This window comes from Erythrolamprus reginae, chromosome 5 (genome assembly GCF_031021105.1).
Source record: "Erythrolamprus reginae isolate rEryReg1 chromosome 5, rEryReg1.hap1, whole genome shotgun sequence".
Lineage (NCBI taxonomy): Eukaryota > Metazoa > Chordata > Lepidosauria > Squamata > Dipsadidae > Erythrolamprus > Erythrolamprus reginae.
The window spans coordinates 59383474-59402139 of record NC_091954.1 but is presented as its reverse complement, the minus strand read 5'-3'; the positions used below and the strand labels follow the sequence as shown (position 1 = coordinate 59402139).

The 18666-nt window shown below is 40.2% G+C and overlaps 1 protein-coding gene across 4 annotated transcripts in view; it reads left to right on the top strand.

The window, feature by feature from the left end:
• Positions 1–1830: 1830 nt before the first annotated feature.
• The window catches only part of MXI1 (MAX interactor 1, dimerization protein), a 76905-nt gene continuing 60069 nt past the window's right edge, over positions 1831–18666 (top strand). For 2 of the 4 annotated variants that reach the window (XM_070752721.1, XM_070752722.1), the window contains exons 1-2: positions 1831–2150; positions 14899–15031. In XM_070752721.1, the coding sequence (XP_070608822.1) occupies positions 1916–2150; positions 14899–15031 (368 nt within the window). In that variant the 5' untranslated portion in view covers positions 1831–1915. Of the gene's footprint in view, positions 2151–13566; positions 14269–14898; positions 15032–18666 lie in introns of those variants that run through there. The other 2 variants (XM_070752723.1, XM_070752724.1) reach the window with 2 other exon arrangements.

The following is an 18666-nucleotide window of genomic DNA, read 5'->3' as shown; positions in this document are numbered from 1 at the left end:
TTCTATCATGTTAGCAGCCCAGCCATCAGAACCAATTTTAAAAAAAGATTGGTAATGCTATCAACTGAGTGTTCCTATGGTGCTTCAATTTATAAGACCTAGTATTCATAGTGTCATGCCATATATTTAAAAGTAGTCTAGATACATTTTGCACAAAATCGTGCTTTTAGCTTTATTTGTGATAAGATATCATCGTTTAGTATTTAGTGCATTGTGTGACTCCCGCCCATTCAGCTTACTCAATAAACCATGGTTAAGTAAACTCTGCTTCAAATAATCCAATCAGTGGCATATGTCCTGTAAAAAGACAACATTTGGCTAACATTTTCAAGCAAAAATGAAAACTGAAAGACCTTTTTGAAGCTTTTCCACTGAAGTTATATTCTACTTATTTTCTTTAAAGCAAGAGATTCTAGGCATATTTTTCTGGATATAGCTAGGCAGAGACAAGGGTGGATTACTCCCAGTTCTGACCATATCGCCTAAACTGTTAGCAAGCCGCTGGTGACGTAAGATTGACATCATGGATCCGGTTCTGCACACTGCCATCATTTTTTCTGAATTTTCGATGAATTTTCCTGTGTTTGGATGGCTTCTGCTCATTCTCTGCTTGGGAAAAAGCCCACGCGCCCACCTTCAGGTTAATACTGACCTTTATTTCTTCATCCGAAGCACAGCTGATCAGCTCCTCAGCTGTGTTTCAGGCTGAATCCACCTTCTGAGCCTGCGTGGAAGTGAAGTTGCACAAAAGGACACATGCACAAAACATCGTGATGCGAACCACTGGCAAATAGACATGCAGCTAACGTATCTAATTTGTACCGAGAAATAAGACCATGAAACATTAAGGGTTAGCACAACATAAGATTTTTAAAAATGTGATTTCAGACTAAAGGGCCATTTTCCAAAACAATGCTTCATAATATTTCTTTTCCCTGAGTTTTCCAGGATTTTGGAGATTCCCAACCAATCAGTGGCTGTGATCATGACTGCTCATATTCCCCAGCCTCTTCCCTTTTCTTTCTCCAGCAGAGAGGTGGTGGTGGAGGAGGATGCCTCTGCATAGTATGTGATCCTGAGCCATGCTTCATTGGAGGAGCTGTCCATTCTGTTTGTCAGGAGAGACTTTCCTCCTCATGGGAATGGGGATTTATTGTCCAGCATGAGGTGCTGACCAGCAGGTGATGTTCACAACAATAATCAAAATACCTAAGCCAGATACAAATAGGATTTTAAATATGTTCATCTTTTTAAAACAAGGCACATGGAGTCTAAGTGATTGTTCATTCAAAAATGTGGGGAATTTTTAAAAATGTAGTCTACTATGTAGTTACTAAAAATGTAGTAACTTGTTCATTTTTCAGCTTTTTCTTTTCCCATGGATGTTTATTTATTTTATTTATTTATTACATTTGTATGCCGCCCCTCTCAGCAAGATATATGAACAGTTACAGTATTTTCTTCTTATCCATAATTCTTCTTCTGTTTACCCCATTGGCTGATTTTGAAGTAAGCTGTAATCTCCTTTGCATGGGGAGCCATTTGGCTTTTTTCACATGATTCTATATTTCTGAGCTTCTATATTTACAAGTGCATAATGATTAACTGTAATTTTATGGGTTTCATCCCAATTGGGCTTGTCCCTGCTTCCCTTGTCTCTTGTGGTTTTGAAAGTGACGTACAGTATACTCGACCCTATTGTACTGTAAATAAAGCACTCTTCCATTGCCACTTGAAAAAAATGTACACAGAAATATGCTAGCATTAGGACCTGCGCGGAGTCTTTGAATCAAGAGGTCTCTTGATTCATTCAATCTCTCTTAGACATTCACACACATACACACAAACTGCAACAAGAGGAGGAAAGTCGGCCAAAAGGGCTTTAAACATTTCAAAGTTTCCATTTGCAGAAGCAATGGGGAAACGTGGCAGACCAAGGAAAGAACTGAGATGTGAAGGTGATGCTGGGGAAGCTGTTCTAGGGCAGCAGCAACTGCCAGTGATAGATAATACATCCAGGTGCCCGTTCAGTGACATTTTCAACACCAGCAGTGAGGACTCCATGGAGAAGATCAACACTTTCCTACAGAATGTGCAGATTTTGCTGGAAGCAGCCAGCTACCTGGAGCAAATCGAGAAAGAAAACAAAAGTAAGTGGAGTTTTGATTTTCATTGGCTCCTTCGGCTGCTTCTTTACACGCAAACATGTATTAAAAGCTAGGCATGTACTACAACAACAACAACAACAGAAAATAAAGAAAAATGTTTATGAAGATGCAACAAGACAGACTATAGTTGAACCTGCAGATTAAACCGTTTCAGTCTTTTAATCCTGTCCTAGGTCCAGTGGAATTTACGTGCATGCCAACAGATTTCATGAGAAAATATTCTCAGTTTGTTTTTGTTCGGGTTTTCCTTAAAAGCAAAACAAAAATATAGCCACCACCACCTTAGTTATAAAGTGATCCGGAACAAAGCTGTCATGTCAGAAGGACATTTCGATTTATGGATACGTGTGTTTGTGAAGTGTCATGGCCCCATAAAAGGCTCTTAATGTGTCAAAAGCGGGGGTGGGGGGGTGTCGAAAACTGACCAAACTAGGAGAGATGGGGGAGGGGAGACGACGCAAAGCAAACTTTACGATCCTCAGGGTAGACAAACAGAAAACACTTTCAGGTTTTTTAGAAGGAATGGCGGGGGGGGGGCGAAAGAGAGAGAAGGCTTGTTTATCATTTTCAACTCTCGCTTCCTTCTCCTCCCCCCCCTCTCCCTGCAAACCCCAGAGATCGTGATTCTCTCTCCTCCTTAACGAAAAACCTCGCCGAGTATTCTGTGAAAAGAACAAAAGGGGAAATAAAAATGCACACACACACACACACGCATATTTCTCCCTCCCCCCTTTTGTGGAAAAAGGATTTCCCCAACACCCCTCCCCCTCCCTTGCTAATGTTGCCGTCAGCGAAAAAGAATAATCCATACAGAAACGCTCATTTTGCAGCGTCTTTGGAGCAGCCTTCCTGGATAGAACAATAAACAAGCCAGGAACATTTTTTTTTAACCAGCAGGGCTGGCGTTTCATCTTAGTAGTTTAGCAACAGCGAAGGTCAGGGGGAAGAAAAATAAAAGAAAGCGTTGCATCGCGTCAACCCCTGCAGTGGGAAGGAGGAGGGGGAGAAAGGGGGAGAATCGAACTCTCCTTTGGCTTTGAGTTTATTATTTGTATGTGTCAACCTTCTACAACCTTCCCCCCCCCCCCCCCACGATCCTTTGCCTTACAAATCGGCCGTACAAATATGGATGTGGTCCCCCCCCCTTCCACCGTCCTCCTGTCACCCCTCTCCGGAGTGTAAATTTCCACTGCAGTTCAAGTAGCTTAGCCTTTTGTTGACCGCCCTCTTTCTTTCTTTCTCCCCTTGCTCGTCCCCATCTTTTTTTTTATGAATAAGTGGAGATGTGGGCATTGTTTCCGGGAGGACGGGATAGTCAGTGCGAAGACTTCACAAAGCCTTTTCTCTCTCCCCCCTCCCCCGCTTTCCAGTTTTTGCAATGGCTAACACGCTCGCCTGTCATCAATGGGAGTATTATTATTATGTTTTTAAACAGCGCCCTTTGGGCTTTCTGGTCAATCCGGTTCTTGGCGCGGCACCCTGTTTTTGTTTTAGGATTGGGGTGCAAGGGCCCTTTGGCTTCCGCGCAACGCGATCGCTCAAGGAAGAGGCCGGCTGCCAAGTTTAATGGAGGTATCCGTCCTCCCACCCCCCACTTGGGAAGTCACGTAGGCAAAGAGCGAACTAGCCAGGTAGCCAAGCGAGAGGAGGCGGGGAGGCGGCGTCGAGCAGTCCTCTAGTTGCAACTCGGCCAAAGTGGGACTATAATCAGTTTATAACCGGCCATCTCGTTTCCTCAGAACCGGAGATGGGGAGGATAGAACTAGGTCAAGCGTTGTTTTCCCTGCTCCCCGAAGCCAGACGTGCACAAAAGCATCTCTCTTCTCTCACCCCCACCCCCAAAGAGAGCTCAGGCGGGTCTTTAGGCGTTTTCCTTTTATTTTTTTTCTGATTTCGCCACAAACTGCCCCGTTTTTGTTGCTGAGGAAAACAAAGAGAGAGGAAAAACAAACGTGCGCGCGGCGTTCCCGATTCCCCCTTACACACTTCAAGCCAAGTCAAAAGCCACAAAAAACTGCCGTGTAGCTCCTTGCCTTAGGAATTCCCCCCCCCCCCCCAATAATTTGGACAAGGGTTGCGGGGCGGAGGAAATGGTTGTGAATGTTTCCAGTAACGTGCTTTTTTTTGTTACTTCAGGTGTTAAAATGTTTTTTTTTTTTAAAAAAAGTCGGAATATTACAAGAGGCGGGTCTCCTCCGCAGGCACGTCATTGATCTGAATTCACCCTGTGTCCCCTCCAGAAATATTTCTATGCTTTAGAAATCCGAGATCCCGATGAAGGCCAATGTCATCTCGCATCTGTAAGGTTTTGGATGCCCTCCAAGTTGTTTGAATAAAACGGGAGCGAGTAGGTGGCCTCGTCTCGGTTTCAGCAATGAACATCTCGGTGGAAGACACAAACTCCGCTGCCAACGTGTGTGTTTAAATGTCCGCGTGACTCGCGGAGATTTTGCACTTTTCACAAATCGGCAGGCCGGTTGGTATTGCTCCACATCGGTGCGTTTGCAGTGACTTAGGGTTTGAGGGCAACCCACGCATTTGAATTTTCCGTCAAACTTTTTTCCTCCGTGGGAGCGGCCAGGGCAAGTCTTTTTTAAAAAAAAGTAAACAAGGCATGCACATTTCACAGCATCTCGAAATCCCAACCCCCCACATCCTTCTTAAAGTTTCGCCGAGGCAAAAACAAACGGCGCTGCCTCGGCTGCACTCTGATCCGCCTGGCTAGCTTACAGTATAATCAGTCTCGGCTCCTCCTCCTTCTTAGAACCACATGGTTTCCACATGGAGACAAACTCCTCTCTTTCCATTGGCTGTACTTTAACCCGAGGGGCGTGATTATTTCAAGCCATTTCGCCAATGAGAACGCTCTCTTATCCCTATGATGTCACGCGTTGCTGAGCCTAAAGATCAATGGGAGGAGTCTGGAATGGAGCGGAGTTGTCCTTGTTGGGAGTTGTGGTCAGATGATGTCATAGTTTCAGGCTTAAAGCGACACTGCTCTGCTTTGCGTTCACAGGGCTGCCAAGTTGAAGATTCACAATAACAATAAGGGCCTTGAACGAGTGCCACGAATTCCGATCCTTTCTTGCTTGGGCAGCTATGCGGGCAGTGGCAGATTCGTACGAGATTGCAAAACAAGGGAATAAGCTTCTTTCATTTAGCCTGTCTCGGCGAAGTTGTTCCTAAAAGTTGTTCTTCCTCCGATATGTGTTTATGCATATACAGGGAGAGACATTTGTGCTTTGCTAAGGAATATAAATTATTTGGTTGAAAGGCGTGGGATGTTTCTGTATTTATTTTTTCTTAAGCAGGATTTACATCTTTCAAGTTAAACTATCAGAAAAATATGGCCCTCTTAAAGGTTTACAGGATGTTTGCTGTCTTACAGCATGCTTTGCTTTTAATTTAGTGCAATGTCAAAGGCTTATGAGTCCAGGCCATTATTGTAACTGCTGGTATGGAAAGGACAGGATAACTGTAGTGGGGTCTTGTTTACCAGTTGCCCATTTGGTATAGTTTTTTTTTTAATACCCAACAAAAAACAGGCTTGATCTGGAGTTTAGGGAAACCTGCAACCCTTTTATGTTCCTAATTCTTTGCTTTTAGTTAGTGTAAATTGGATTACCTGGCATGCAAGGGTATTACATCTTCCTGAACAGGAAAACCTTTGTATTAGAAAGTTGAGCAAAATTCTGTGCAAAAGGGCAAAATGAAAAAAAAAAATAGCAATATCAATAACTTATTCTGCTAAGGATATAATGGTGAGATCAACAGCCCCAGACCTACAAAAACAGCCAGCTCTTCACTGCTTTGCGGAAGGCCAATAACGTAGGGGTAGTCCGGATCTCAGGGAGCAATGAATTCCAGAGGGTTGGGGCAGCGACTGAGAAGGCCCTCCCCCGTGGGCCTGCTAGTTGACATTGCTTAGTCGACAAAATCTGAAGGAATCCGACTCTGTGAGATCTTACTGGTCATTGGGAGCTATGTAGTAGGAAGCGGTCCCAAAGATAACCTGGCCCTAAGCCATATAGGGCTTTAAATATAATAACCAATACCTTAAAATGCATCCGGTGACTAACTGGATGCCAGTGCAGCTTGCATAGGATTGGTGTAATGTGGGTGTCCCTAGGTGCTCCCACAACATAATTTCTACCCTCCCCCCCACCAGAACCAAAGATAGATACTTGGTATAATCTTTTGGAGGCAAAACCCACAGCCATTCAGTCTTGTCAGGGTTGTCTGAGCCTGTTTCCTCCCATCCAGACCCTCACAGTCTCTAGGCACCGGCACATCACATCTCTGGAACAATTTACTCATGCAAAAAATGTTTTGTTACGTAGAATCTATGCAAAAATAATTATTTTCTCCAGACTTTGCTAATCAATATGCCCAGAGCTTCTATAAAAGCTTTTAGTTGTTCATTTGGGAGGTTATAAAGAGAATCATAACATCGTTTTAACAATGATTTTTAACTATGTGACACAAGCTACTGCAACTGTATATGTGATGCACCAGGGTTACACTTCAAATTTTAGGACCTCCACAGTTGATTAAGAGAAGTTATTTTTAGGAGTTGAATTTCCAGTTGCTTTGGAGGGCAGCAGATGGAAAAGACTGATTGCAAATAATGCAGAAAATGATTTTACAAACTTTATAATATTAGACTACAGGCCTAAAATTGCCTAATCTTTATTATTAACATTAATACTGCAATTGGCTTTCCATGCTATTGATAATATTGTATTTTCCCCTAATGATGAATTCATTACTAGAAAGTAGTTTATATATTAAAGTACGCATGTGTGTAATGAAACAGCATAATGCATTACTGTTAAATTTTGTACTCCAGTCCTGCAATTACAGTGAGTTGTAAAATATCAAAGCTTTAAAACATGTGGTTTTATAAGTACTACTTGGATCTTCCATTAAAATATATAAATGCAAAGTATTTGTTTTCTGCTGAAATATTGATTTTTCAAACTGGCAAGATAAAGTAATACATAGAAGTTTTGTAATAAACATTAAACTCTGGTGATTTTTTTTTTTTAGATCATTGTCAAAATCTCACTTTGTAACTGGAGGCATTTGTAGCTGTGAAATTGAATGACTTTTCTTTAAAAGTTCTTTTACAAGTCTGAATAAAAAGAACTAAGAACAAAAACCACAGGGTAATAATTAGGTGACAGTAGAAAATGAATGCCCCACAAAAACAGAAGGAATGCAAATCCGCATTAAATTTCTGCTATGGAAATGCTACAAGTGAGCAAAACCCAAAACAACTGTGAAATTAATCATCCCTTTAACATACTTAAAAATGAGAAAAATTGCTATATAAAAACTTCATTATCTATATTGTTGTGTAATGCTTTTGAATTTAAGTCAGCGTGTTCAGCATGTATAGGTATGCATAAAGCAATTTGTCTTCAATTCTCTCAAATCCTTCCCCAAGATTATGCTGCAGCTGTCTGACTGAAGCTGCAGTGATAGGAGATAGCATCAAAATCCTGGGGAAAAAACATACTGATTTCTTTGTGGGGTTCCGTGTGAGAATTCCTCCATGCTGTGAAACCTTTTTTTTTTTTTGGTCTTAGAACATGAAATGTTGCATAGCCATATTCACCATGTAGAAATCTGCCACACGAATATAAAGTTTTAACATTATTCTCTTTGAAAGTATGACCAGTAAAATGGCCCTGAGGAAAAAAATGCAAAGGATTGTTTATGAAGAGTGCTCAGCTACTGGCAGAGATGTCCACAAGGGTCAACATGGAAATAATAATAATAATAATAATAATAATAATAATAATAATAATAATAATAATAATAATTTATTAGATTTGTATGCCGCCCCTCTCCGAAGACTCGGGGCGGCTCACAACAACGATAAAAAACAATATTATACTGGCACAAATCTAATATTAAAAAAACCCCACTAAAAACCCTATCATAATTAAAAACCAAACAGCACATACATACCAAACATAAATTATAATAAGCCTGGGGGAAAGGTGTCTCAAATCCCCCATGCCTGGCGGTATAGGTGGGTCTTAAGTAGTTTACGGAAGACAAGGAGGGTGGGAGCAGTTCTAATCTCCAGGGGGAGTTGATTCCAGAGGGCTGGGGCCGCCACAGACAAGGCTCTTCCCCTGGGGCCCACCAGACGACATTGTTTAGTCGACGGGACCCGGAGAAGGCCAACTCTGTGGGACCTTATCGGCAGCCATTGCCAAAGAATCCAAGGTCCTTTTTTACATGTATCCAATGAGCACATGAAAAAAAGGGGATTATTCAGTTGGTCAGTCCAGGCTGCCACCATTTTGATGCTGTTTATCTTCCTTCCTGATTTCTTTGAATTTGACATAAAATCTATTACAAGCTTCATGACTTTTATTTTTATAATAATAAGTGGACTTTTTGCAGAAAACAGGCCTGTTTTAATGGGTTTTTTTGTTTGCGTTTTTTTTCACTTTGTAGCCATCAAATTCTTTCTAGGCCACTAGCAATTTTAATACAGCTTAGAGGTTTGTACAAAGAATGGCATTGTTTATCTTCAAGTAGAAGCATTCCACTAATAAAGAGATTGTCCAGAAGGTATAGCAAAATAATTTGTGGTTTCAATTACAGTGCTACCCATGAAGGGTAACCTTACTTTCTTTTTTCATATGCCACTGATATATAGAGAACTTACTATTTACACAGACAGTAATAACAATTTAGAATAAAAGAGATACTCTTGCTTGCAGACCTTTGAATTTTAGCACCTGGATAAAACTTGTTATTATCCCCAATGTATCAAGAAAAGTATTAACATACATGATGTATTTTATTGCTTATATATGCTTTGATATTGTTGAAATAAAATAGAAGATTGTAGATTACATTATTTCTTCACAACTATCTTTTCTTAATTCATAGTCTAAAATCTTGCAGTTTTTGTTAAAGCTGATTGTAGTGCAGCCTAAAAGCAAAGTAACTGGGTTATTTGTTTATTTTTTTACTTAGTTATTTAGGAGACAGCTGACAAGAGCAAAAAATTTTAGTTACTGGAAATCGTATGTATTTCTTAAATTGCATCAGATATGGAATAAATGTAATGTTTGCAAGAGTGTAATTCATTCTTTGAACATTTTGAAGAATAAAGTAGTATTCATTAGGGAATAAAAATAGTTGATTAGATCATACATGGTCCTATCTGTGATAATCACTGGCAGCAAGTACTGTACATTATAATGCTTTTCAAATTATACTTTATATTTTATGTTTCATTTTCTTCCTCTATAATCCCAACAGCCTGCCAAGTCATGTTGTTGGATATAACTGAGAAACAAAAATGTGGATGAAGTAACCAAAGGGAAAATATTAGTTAAAATGATGTTTGATCAGTAATTATTGCTGAATTTGGAAGTGAAATATAGTTTACTCATGCTACCTTGTAAGAAGATCAGTACAGTTCTTTGTGCTGCCACTAACCGTATCTTTGGAAGATCTCTTAAAGAACTTTCCAAAAATTTCTTCCCAGATTTTTGATCTGCTTTCTCTGAATAGCTATGGAACATCACTAGCTACAGTTGTATGAACAAGGAAATAAATATACACTAACTGGTGAATTGCAAAGTAGCACAGTTGATTAACACTAATGAACTTTATCTCCTCTTTGTTGCCATTCAGGAGTTGTCTAGGTGTTTGCAGTCCCAATTGGATAATCCCAGTAATGTTATTCACTAGTTAGCTTTCCCATTAAATTGACACGGATAGGGTTGCAATATAAATACACCTATTTACTTATTACTATATATTATTGTTATATAACCACTGAATATAGTTTCCCAGAACTATTAGGACTTGAAGAGTGGGTGAGTTTTTTGAGGTTGGGTATTGCATTGTCATTGCTAATCATGAGTTCTAATAAAGTAATAACAACAACAACAATCACAGAGTTGGGAGGGACCTTGGAAGTCTTCTAGTCCAATCCCCTACTTAGGCAGGAAACCCTACACTACTTCAGACAGATGGTTATCCAACATCTTCTTAAAAACTTCCAGTGTTGGAGCATTCACAGATTACAAGATTTAATTTAATAATAATTTAATTTAATTTAATTTAATTTAATTTAACTTAACTTGGTTGGATTTCTATGCTTCTCCACAGACTCAGGGCAGTTTACAACAATAAGAATAAAATACAATACAATATGACCAGTGAAAACCAACCTAACACTAAAACTAATAATTAAAACCCCAATACTATAAAAAAAGCATTCATTTAACAAGAGTGATATTTTCTGTACAATGACCTTCCCTGGGTCAATAGCCTTCTAGCTCTATCACACTACAATTATTATTCTTTCCAACCATCTTCAGTATCATATCCTGCCTATCAGGTTCGATCTATGTAATTTAAATCTATATCTTTTGAATGAAATTCCTACAGGAATATTTATTCTTATGAGAAGTGCAGGCAGGCAAAAAAAAAGTATCTTGAGACTTCTATGATTACATTAAATAAGAATTATTTAGGAAAATTAATTAAGATATATGTCATCTGGGTTAATCAGTTTTGGTCTATGATAACAAACCACAATAAGAAATATTTTCGAGTAATTCACAAGCTTTTTATGGTTTATAGAAAATATTCCTTTGTGTATTCCTATGAAATCCTAGAACCAAATGATCTATCATATCATGATGAAACTTGCCTATGCAAAAATCTTTAAACCACTAAGTAATATGATTTAATTTGGCTTCTATTGACTTGATGCACATAAGGTGTTTCCAGACAGAGCTACTAGCACTATCAATCAAAAGCTACAATGTAACTTTAAAAACAACTAAATACAGTACAGTAGTCCCTCGCTATACCGCGCTTCACCTACTGCGGCTTCACTTCATCGCGGGTTTCTGAGGAAGTCGATCGGCAGATTTAAACAGCCCGCCAAACTCGATCGGCAGGTTTTTTTAAAAAAAATAAAAATCTAAAATTGTAAATACTGTATTTAAATACAGGTACTGTATCTAAAATAAATACTGTGTGGGAAGGGTTTATAAACACTTAAAACAATGAAAACTTACCAAACAATTACAATATACTGTAAATACTTACATAAGTACTATCAGTCGATAAATTCCCCATCGCAGATTTCACCTATCGCGGCCAGGTCTGGAACGTAACACCAGCGATAGGTGAGGGACTACTGTACATGTACTACACTTTGGAAAGAAAAGCAATGCAGAAGTTGATGGGAAAAAATAGATTAAGTGGAGTGTAACTCTGGATCCTGTTTACAAGTCAGTGAATAAGGCTGAATTATTATGCAATCCTCCATGTAGAACAAGCATTATTGAACCTCATAAAATAATGTTCAAATGTACCAATATTGTATAAAAATGATCACATTTTGTTTACTTAGGATTCTGTCTTAACAATAATTGTGGAAATAGATCTGAATGTACCTTGCAGTAGTCTTCACTTCTGGTGACTTATAAGTGCCTGCTACATTTTTGGAAGTGGTTACCATTGCCCTTTTCCAAGGGCTGAGACAGAGTGACTTGACCAAGTTACCCAATTGACTTCATGCCTAATGCAGGATTGGAAGTCATGACTTTGTAGTTTCTGTCCTAGTATTTTAACTACCAACCCTCTTACATGTAAGTTTCTGTTTATGGTCCTGTAATCCCTTAACTTGGGGTAGTTGGGACAACTGGGTGAAGCTGAGTATTACTGGCTGGAGCATCTGGCCAGTTAATGCTCTTATATATAAACTTTGAAAATTATTGGATCTCAAGCAAATGCTACATATTACCTCTCTACTGTTCAGGTTTTTTTCTAGCTTTGAGACAAACCTGAAAAAAGATCACTGTTTTAAAGGTTGTATTAGTTTTAATGGGTGTATTAATCAGTAATCCCCTTTTTAAAGCTCCTATGGAAATCTGAAAACAGTCAGACTGCTCCCATAGAAAGGAACTATGTTGCACATCTACAAATCTGAAGCACTTTTAAGTTATTTTCATACCTAATGTGCTTAATATGGATGTGTGTTTATTTATTTCAGGAATAAAACTTATTTTGCTCTACAATTCTTATTGAAACAATGTAATATGCACAGTTTGCTTGCTAAGGATAAAACTGAACATAGGGAACACTGTTTATTTTTTATCTGCAAAATACTTTCTGTATTCAATTATGAAAATACAGTATTACAAACTGCTCAATTAAGCTTTTCATTCTGACCAGTTAGCACATCATCATCTTCCAACATTTTCCATTCCTCCATGTTTTAATTAAAATTCTGTTTGCCTAGCAGTCTGTTTAAATTAAAATTCAGTTTCTCTATACAGGGAGAGGGATGTATTTATTTTTTTGGTGGATTCTATTTTTACCCTAGTAGTTTAAAGTATGATTCTATTAGTGCTTTGTAGGATGTTAGTTTATTATTTGCTTTTAAGACCAGAAATTATGCTTACTGATTTTCCTGAAAACTTTAGTTTGCTACTTTTTGGTTAGGTTTATAATTATACTAATCACATCAGAGGACTTGTTTGCTTCTGTACATTACTCAAAGATTTTTTTTTAGTTTTATTTTCCTGAGAAAAGGGAATATTTTAGACATAGGGGTCATTCCATAGGATAAATCTCATAGGACTCCAAAACAGAAATAATTATTTTTGCTGTCCGTAACTGTAATAAACATTTAATTTTAAGTAACTTTTATTTCACATTAAAATTAATATCCAATATGTACTTTTAATTACATTTGATGGAATTTAAGTTTCAAGCAAACATGTTTTCTGTTGTAGACTTACTTTAATTTCTAAAAGAAGATTTGATTATAAATTATATTTTAAAAGTTTCTTGAAATAATTGAAGAGGTAAAACGAAATAGGAATGTAGAATAGATTGTTTAATAGATGGATTTATTATGGCTGCTATAATAATTAAAATGCAATTTTGTGGCACCTTTCTGACTTGATTTAAAACTGCTCAAATGGAGCAATCCACCGATATCCGTGGAACTCCTTTCCTAGTAGTTTATGCAATTAACGGTTTGAGGTTTAACAAATCCCCAAACTGATTATTTAGAAGGGAACGCATAAGACAAGCTCTCCATTAATCCTAGAATTCTGTTTATTATTAGACCAACCTTCATGGCCGCTCTTTTCTGTAAACAAGGAAGGGATTTCCCCACATTAACTCCGTGCCGTAACCATACCAAGGGGAGGGCTATATGAGCTTTTTTTCGGTCCGGGCAACATGCGTAACGTAAAAAAACGAAGCCTCCCATAATGCAAGTGGTGCACACGCGCCGCACTTGCAGGGAGAGGACGTCGAGAACTACATTTCCCAAATGACATTGGGGCTGAAAGTCTCATGTGCGTCCCCTCCCCCTCCATGATTTCTAAGCAGAGGTAAACAAACTGAAAGAGGCAGGGACATACAGTATCTGCTGCAGAAGGCGGAGAAAGCGATAGATCTTTGGGGGAGAGGGCTTGCACGATGGATGCAGGGGCAGCATCGAGATAGAGGAGGCAAAAAGTGTGGGGCTACGAAGGAGAGGGGCAATAGGAAGCAGAATGCAGGAGTAGATTAAGAAGAGGTTAAAGGACAGATTAAATGTTTGGGGGCACCGAGAAAAGGGTATGAAGCTAGGTCGGGCGCAGTGCTAGAGATGAACTAGGAGAAGCAGACGAATAGCCAAGACCAAAGGGGGAGACAGTCAGGACTAAGAGTTGCGGGAAGGGTCTCTGTTATTACCTACAGATAAAAGAGGGATCTTACTGAAGTAGGATGTGGCCATGAGTCAGGGTAACTGCTGCAGTAGTTGTTCAGTTCTTTTTTACGCCTCACTGATTAACTTCGTAGAAGCAGGACAAGAGGCACCTTTTCTCCAAGTTACTCGTTTCCTACCTTATTCTTTTTCTCTCTTGGGAAAATCAGAGAACTAAGGTTTATTTCACCCATAGTACCAGGGGCAAAGCAGCAAAGTCCTCCTTCACAGTTGTTCGGGGAAAGGTCTCCTCCATCTCAAGGGCTATGGAGCGGGTAGAGATGATCAACATCCAGCGCCTTTTGGAGGCAGCCGAATACCTGGATCGCAGAGACCGAGGTAACACCTTTTCAGGAAGGGGCAAGAACTGAGGTGGCCTGTCCTCCTGGAAATCAGTCCAACTTAATTTGTTTTGAAAGAAGCAGTTGCTTGGAGAGGAAAGACAAAGTGGGGCCAAAGTGATTCACGTGTAACAGATGGAGAATTTTGAGCAGAGCATCAGAATGAATGTCTTTTAATGTGCTCTGGGATTTGATCAAGAAGTTTTGATACAGAAATTAAAGTTATCTTGGAACATAGACTGGAGAGTTAGTTTGGGGTAGTGGTTAATATACAAAGTGGGAGGCTGTAACTTCTAGTGCTGTCTTAGACAATGAAATCAGTTTGCTGACTTTGGGCCATTCACTCTTTCTCAGCCTTAGGAAGAAGGCATTGGGAAACCACTTCTGAAAAAGAGAGAAACCTGCATGCAGTCACCAGGGGACTCAAAGGGATTTGGATTCTAAGCTAATCAGCCTTATCTGAACAGGTGCCTTGCCTGTGGTTTTTATGTCTTGAGTGTTCTCACGTTTGTTTAAAGCTGAGAGTGCTGCCCGAGAAGTCATTCAGAGCTCGGTTGGTGTTGTCTTTGGAAAATACTGTTTCTTACCCACTGTTCCTTCTGTTTCCATTTGATCATAATTTATGCAGAGTGTGAACATGGGTATGCCTCAGCCTTCCCTTCCATGACAAGTCTTGGGCTGCAGGACCCAAAGCCACTGCAGAGACTGAGCCGGTCAAGAAAACATAGCAGCGGAGGCAACAGCACAGGCACCACAAACAGGTAACAGTCTGAAAGGGACTTGAAAATGGGAGAGTGCTATTATATAAAGGCACAAATATTTCATGCATCCATCAGGGAGAATAGGTTATATTTTATTTGGCACTTTTGCTGGAGTTCCCCTTTCCTCATAATCTTGCTTCCCCAGCCCTTGATGATATGCAAGTTTGTGGCTTTTAATAGAAGAATTGACCAATGTGGTATTGTGTTAGCTGCCTCTTTAAATCTTGCAGAACCAGCTTGTTAGCCGAGTACGTAATGCCTTGTTCCTGCAGGTTCCCCATGCTCATTTTATGTAACTTGCATCATCATTGAAAGCTTTCCCAAGTAGCTGATTTTACTCCAGAGAGACTAATATTAATCTAGGGGAAATCTTTTGCATTTCTATTCTGAAATGTATCCCACTGTATTCAGTGGAGGTATGGGGATTCCACATCCCTCTGCCGAGGTATGTATGTTAAATCTGTAGTTTAAATATTTTCACTTGGAGAGCAAAAAGAGACTTGGAGTTTTAAATTAAGTCATAGTTGCTTGAACACCATTTGAAAATGTTATTTTATAATGTATTATTTTTGTGCAGACTTTTTCATTTTTGGTAAAGTGAAATTTATAATCTGATGGATTATGAAACCTCGTATTGAATACTGTATTTGTCTGATAATAGAATCTGCTTTTCTGTCCCTTGTGTGGTGTGTTCTATGTATATAATAATATCAGGCTAACAAACCAATTGATGAAAAGTGTGAGCAAAACAATTATAATATAATAGAGTTGTGTTGCAGAGGATAAATATATTTTGTAGATTTGCAGACTGCTTTATGCCAGAGATCCACTTAATTATAGCAACAATATTTTCCAAAGATATAATCTTTTCTAATGCTCTCTGTTGATAACAAATGAGCCATTTTAATCAAATACGACGCTACCTTCTGAACAAAAGGGACTTGTTTACTTATTTAAATATGTAATTTGGAGAATTTGCTAAAAATCATTGTTGCAGAAACACAGTAACATTAAAACTAAATGATGCCTTCAAAATTAGTCATTTCCAATACAGCAGTGCCATACTTGTAATATCTGTAGTGATGACATTTCAGCTGCATCCTATGTCAAATGAAATAAACATTACACAGCTTCATGTACAGGTAGTCTTCTGCTTACATCAGTTCATTTAGCGACTGTTCAAAGTTACAACAGCCCTGAAAAAAGTGGTTTATGGTTGTTTTTCACGCTTATGACATTTATAGCATTCCCATGGTCACATGATCAAATACTTCTGAACCTTGCTGTGTTCCAGGGTCACATGATACTCTTTTGCAACCTTCTCATTAGCAAAATCAATGGGGAAGCCAGGTTCACTTAACAACTATGTTCCATGCAGGCATTCACCTAGCAACAGTGACAATGAAAGTCATAAAATGGGGCAAGACTCACCTAATAAATGTCTTGCTTAAAAACATAGGTTTGAGGCTCCATCATAGTTTAAGTTGAGGACTACTATACTTCCACAGATAGGAATTTTTCTTAGGTAGTTGCTAATCAAGGAATTTTTCCCTTTAATAATATGGGCATGGGAAAATGTAAGAAGGCGCAAAACTTTTTACTCTTTTCCTTTTTTGTGTGCATATTTTACAGTGACTGGTTTAACAATAAACAAGTACAGTGAACCCTCGAGTTTCACGTCCTCAAGGATCGCGAAAGGGCTATTTCGCTAGTTTGCAACCCGGAAGTAAACTCCACCATCTGCGCATGCGTGCCCTTCCACGCATGCGTAGATGGTGGAGTTTCCCCGCCGGGCAGAGGCTTCCCTGGGTCTTCCCCCTCTTGCCCCGGTAAGACCCCAGCGGCGGTGGGCTGGAGCGCGAGCTTGGGGCACCCTAGCTCCGCTTCCCAGCTGGGAAGCGGAGCCGGCAACAGCGTGGGCGGGCGGGCGGCGCGCGCGAGATTGGGGCAGCCTAGCTCCGCTCCCCAGCTGGGAAGCGGATCTAGGGAGTCCCCACCGCGCGCGCGTTGCTGGGGACTCCCTAGATCCGCTTCCCAGCTGGGGAGCGAAGCTGGGATGTTCCCAAGCGCGCGCGCTTTCCCCAGCAACGTGCGCGCGGTGGGGACTCCCTAGATCCGCTTCCCAGCTGGGGAGCGAAGCTGGGATGTTCCCAAGCGCGCGCGCTTTCCCCAGCAACGCGCGCGCGGTGGGGACTCCCTAGATCCGCTTCCCAGCTGGGGAGCGAAGCTGGGATGTTCCCAAGCGAGCGGGCACCCAGGGAAGCCGTTGCGCGAGCAACGGGGTGGGCGGGCGAAGGGCGGGCGGCAGTAGAAGCAAAAACACCATCTGCGCAAGCGCAGATGGTGTTTTTACTTCCGCACCGCTACTTCGCTAAAAATCGATCATCGCGTGGGGTCCTGGAACGGAACCCTCGCGATGATCGAGGGTTCACTGTATTGTAAATAAACAAATGAGGAAAATTTGAAGTGCCATCCATAAAGCTATCAATGAATTTAATTTTTATTTATTTATTAATATATTTTTATACTGGCTAAATCACCAGGGTAGTATACAAAAGCAAAATATCATTAAAACATATATCAAAGAACTTGACACAATGCAATGTGACCCCAAAGTATATACAGAAATGTTTAAAGGCATTTAACAATAATAATGGGAGCCAAGTCACCACTCCCCACCATTCCTGCCTTGTGAGATGTAATAAGGGAGGATCAAGCCTAGCCCTGGAGCTACATTGTTTTAAAATCATAAGGCTATTATAGAAAAAAATTCTCTATTTCTGCTCCACAACCTTTGTACCTCCCTTGCAGGATTTTAAGGAGTTGTTGACATAACAGGCTGAATCATTTAGGAAAAGATGGACCCTGACATAATTCAGAGCCATTCTATTTTACCTGTTTTACAGATGAAAAAGTAGCATTTGGAAGTCTATTGGTAACCAGTGTAGCCATCAAAAGTTGATGTTACGTTGTAGTAGTGCATTTACACTAGCTTGCGTACTGCATTCTGCTGTTAATTTCTGAGTTATCTTCAAAAACCACCCCATCTAGAGTACACTGATGGTCCAGTGATGGCGAATCTATGGCACACATGCCACAGATGCCATGCAGAGCCATATCTGAGGGCACATCAGGCTTTGCCCTATGCCAGCTGTTTTTTGTCATTCTTTTTGGCCATTTTTGTTCTCCCCAGGCTTCAGGGAAACCTCCTGAAGCCCAGGGACAGCGAAAAATGGCCCAACTGGAAGTTCACTTGTGTGCATCACCCCCAGCCTCCTTTTTGCTGTCACAGGTTTTCAGGAACTTTTTCAGCTTTGGACAAGCCTTCCAAACCTCAGCCCATTTCTTCTGCAAGGTTTTCTGAAGGTATCTGCAGCCAGTTACAGAGCCTCAGATCTATCCGGATCTCTGTTATCGGCTAGAGAGACCTTTAGGAAATGTCTCTGCAGCTGATAACAGAGTTCCGGATTGATCCAGAGCTCTGATATCAGCTACAGACACCTTCAGGAAAGCCTTGCTGGCTGCAGAAGAAATAGGTTGAGGTGTGCAAGGCCCAATTGCAACTATCTGAAGGTAAGTAGTAGGGTAGCTCCACTTCCGCTTCATTTCTGAACTTCCAGTTGGACTGTTGGGCC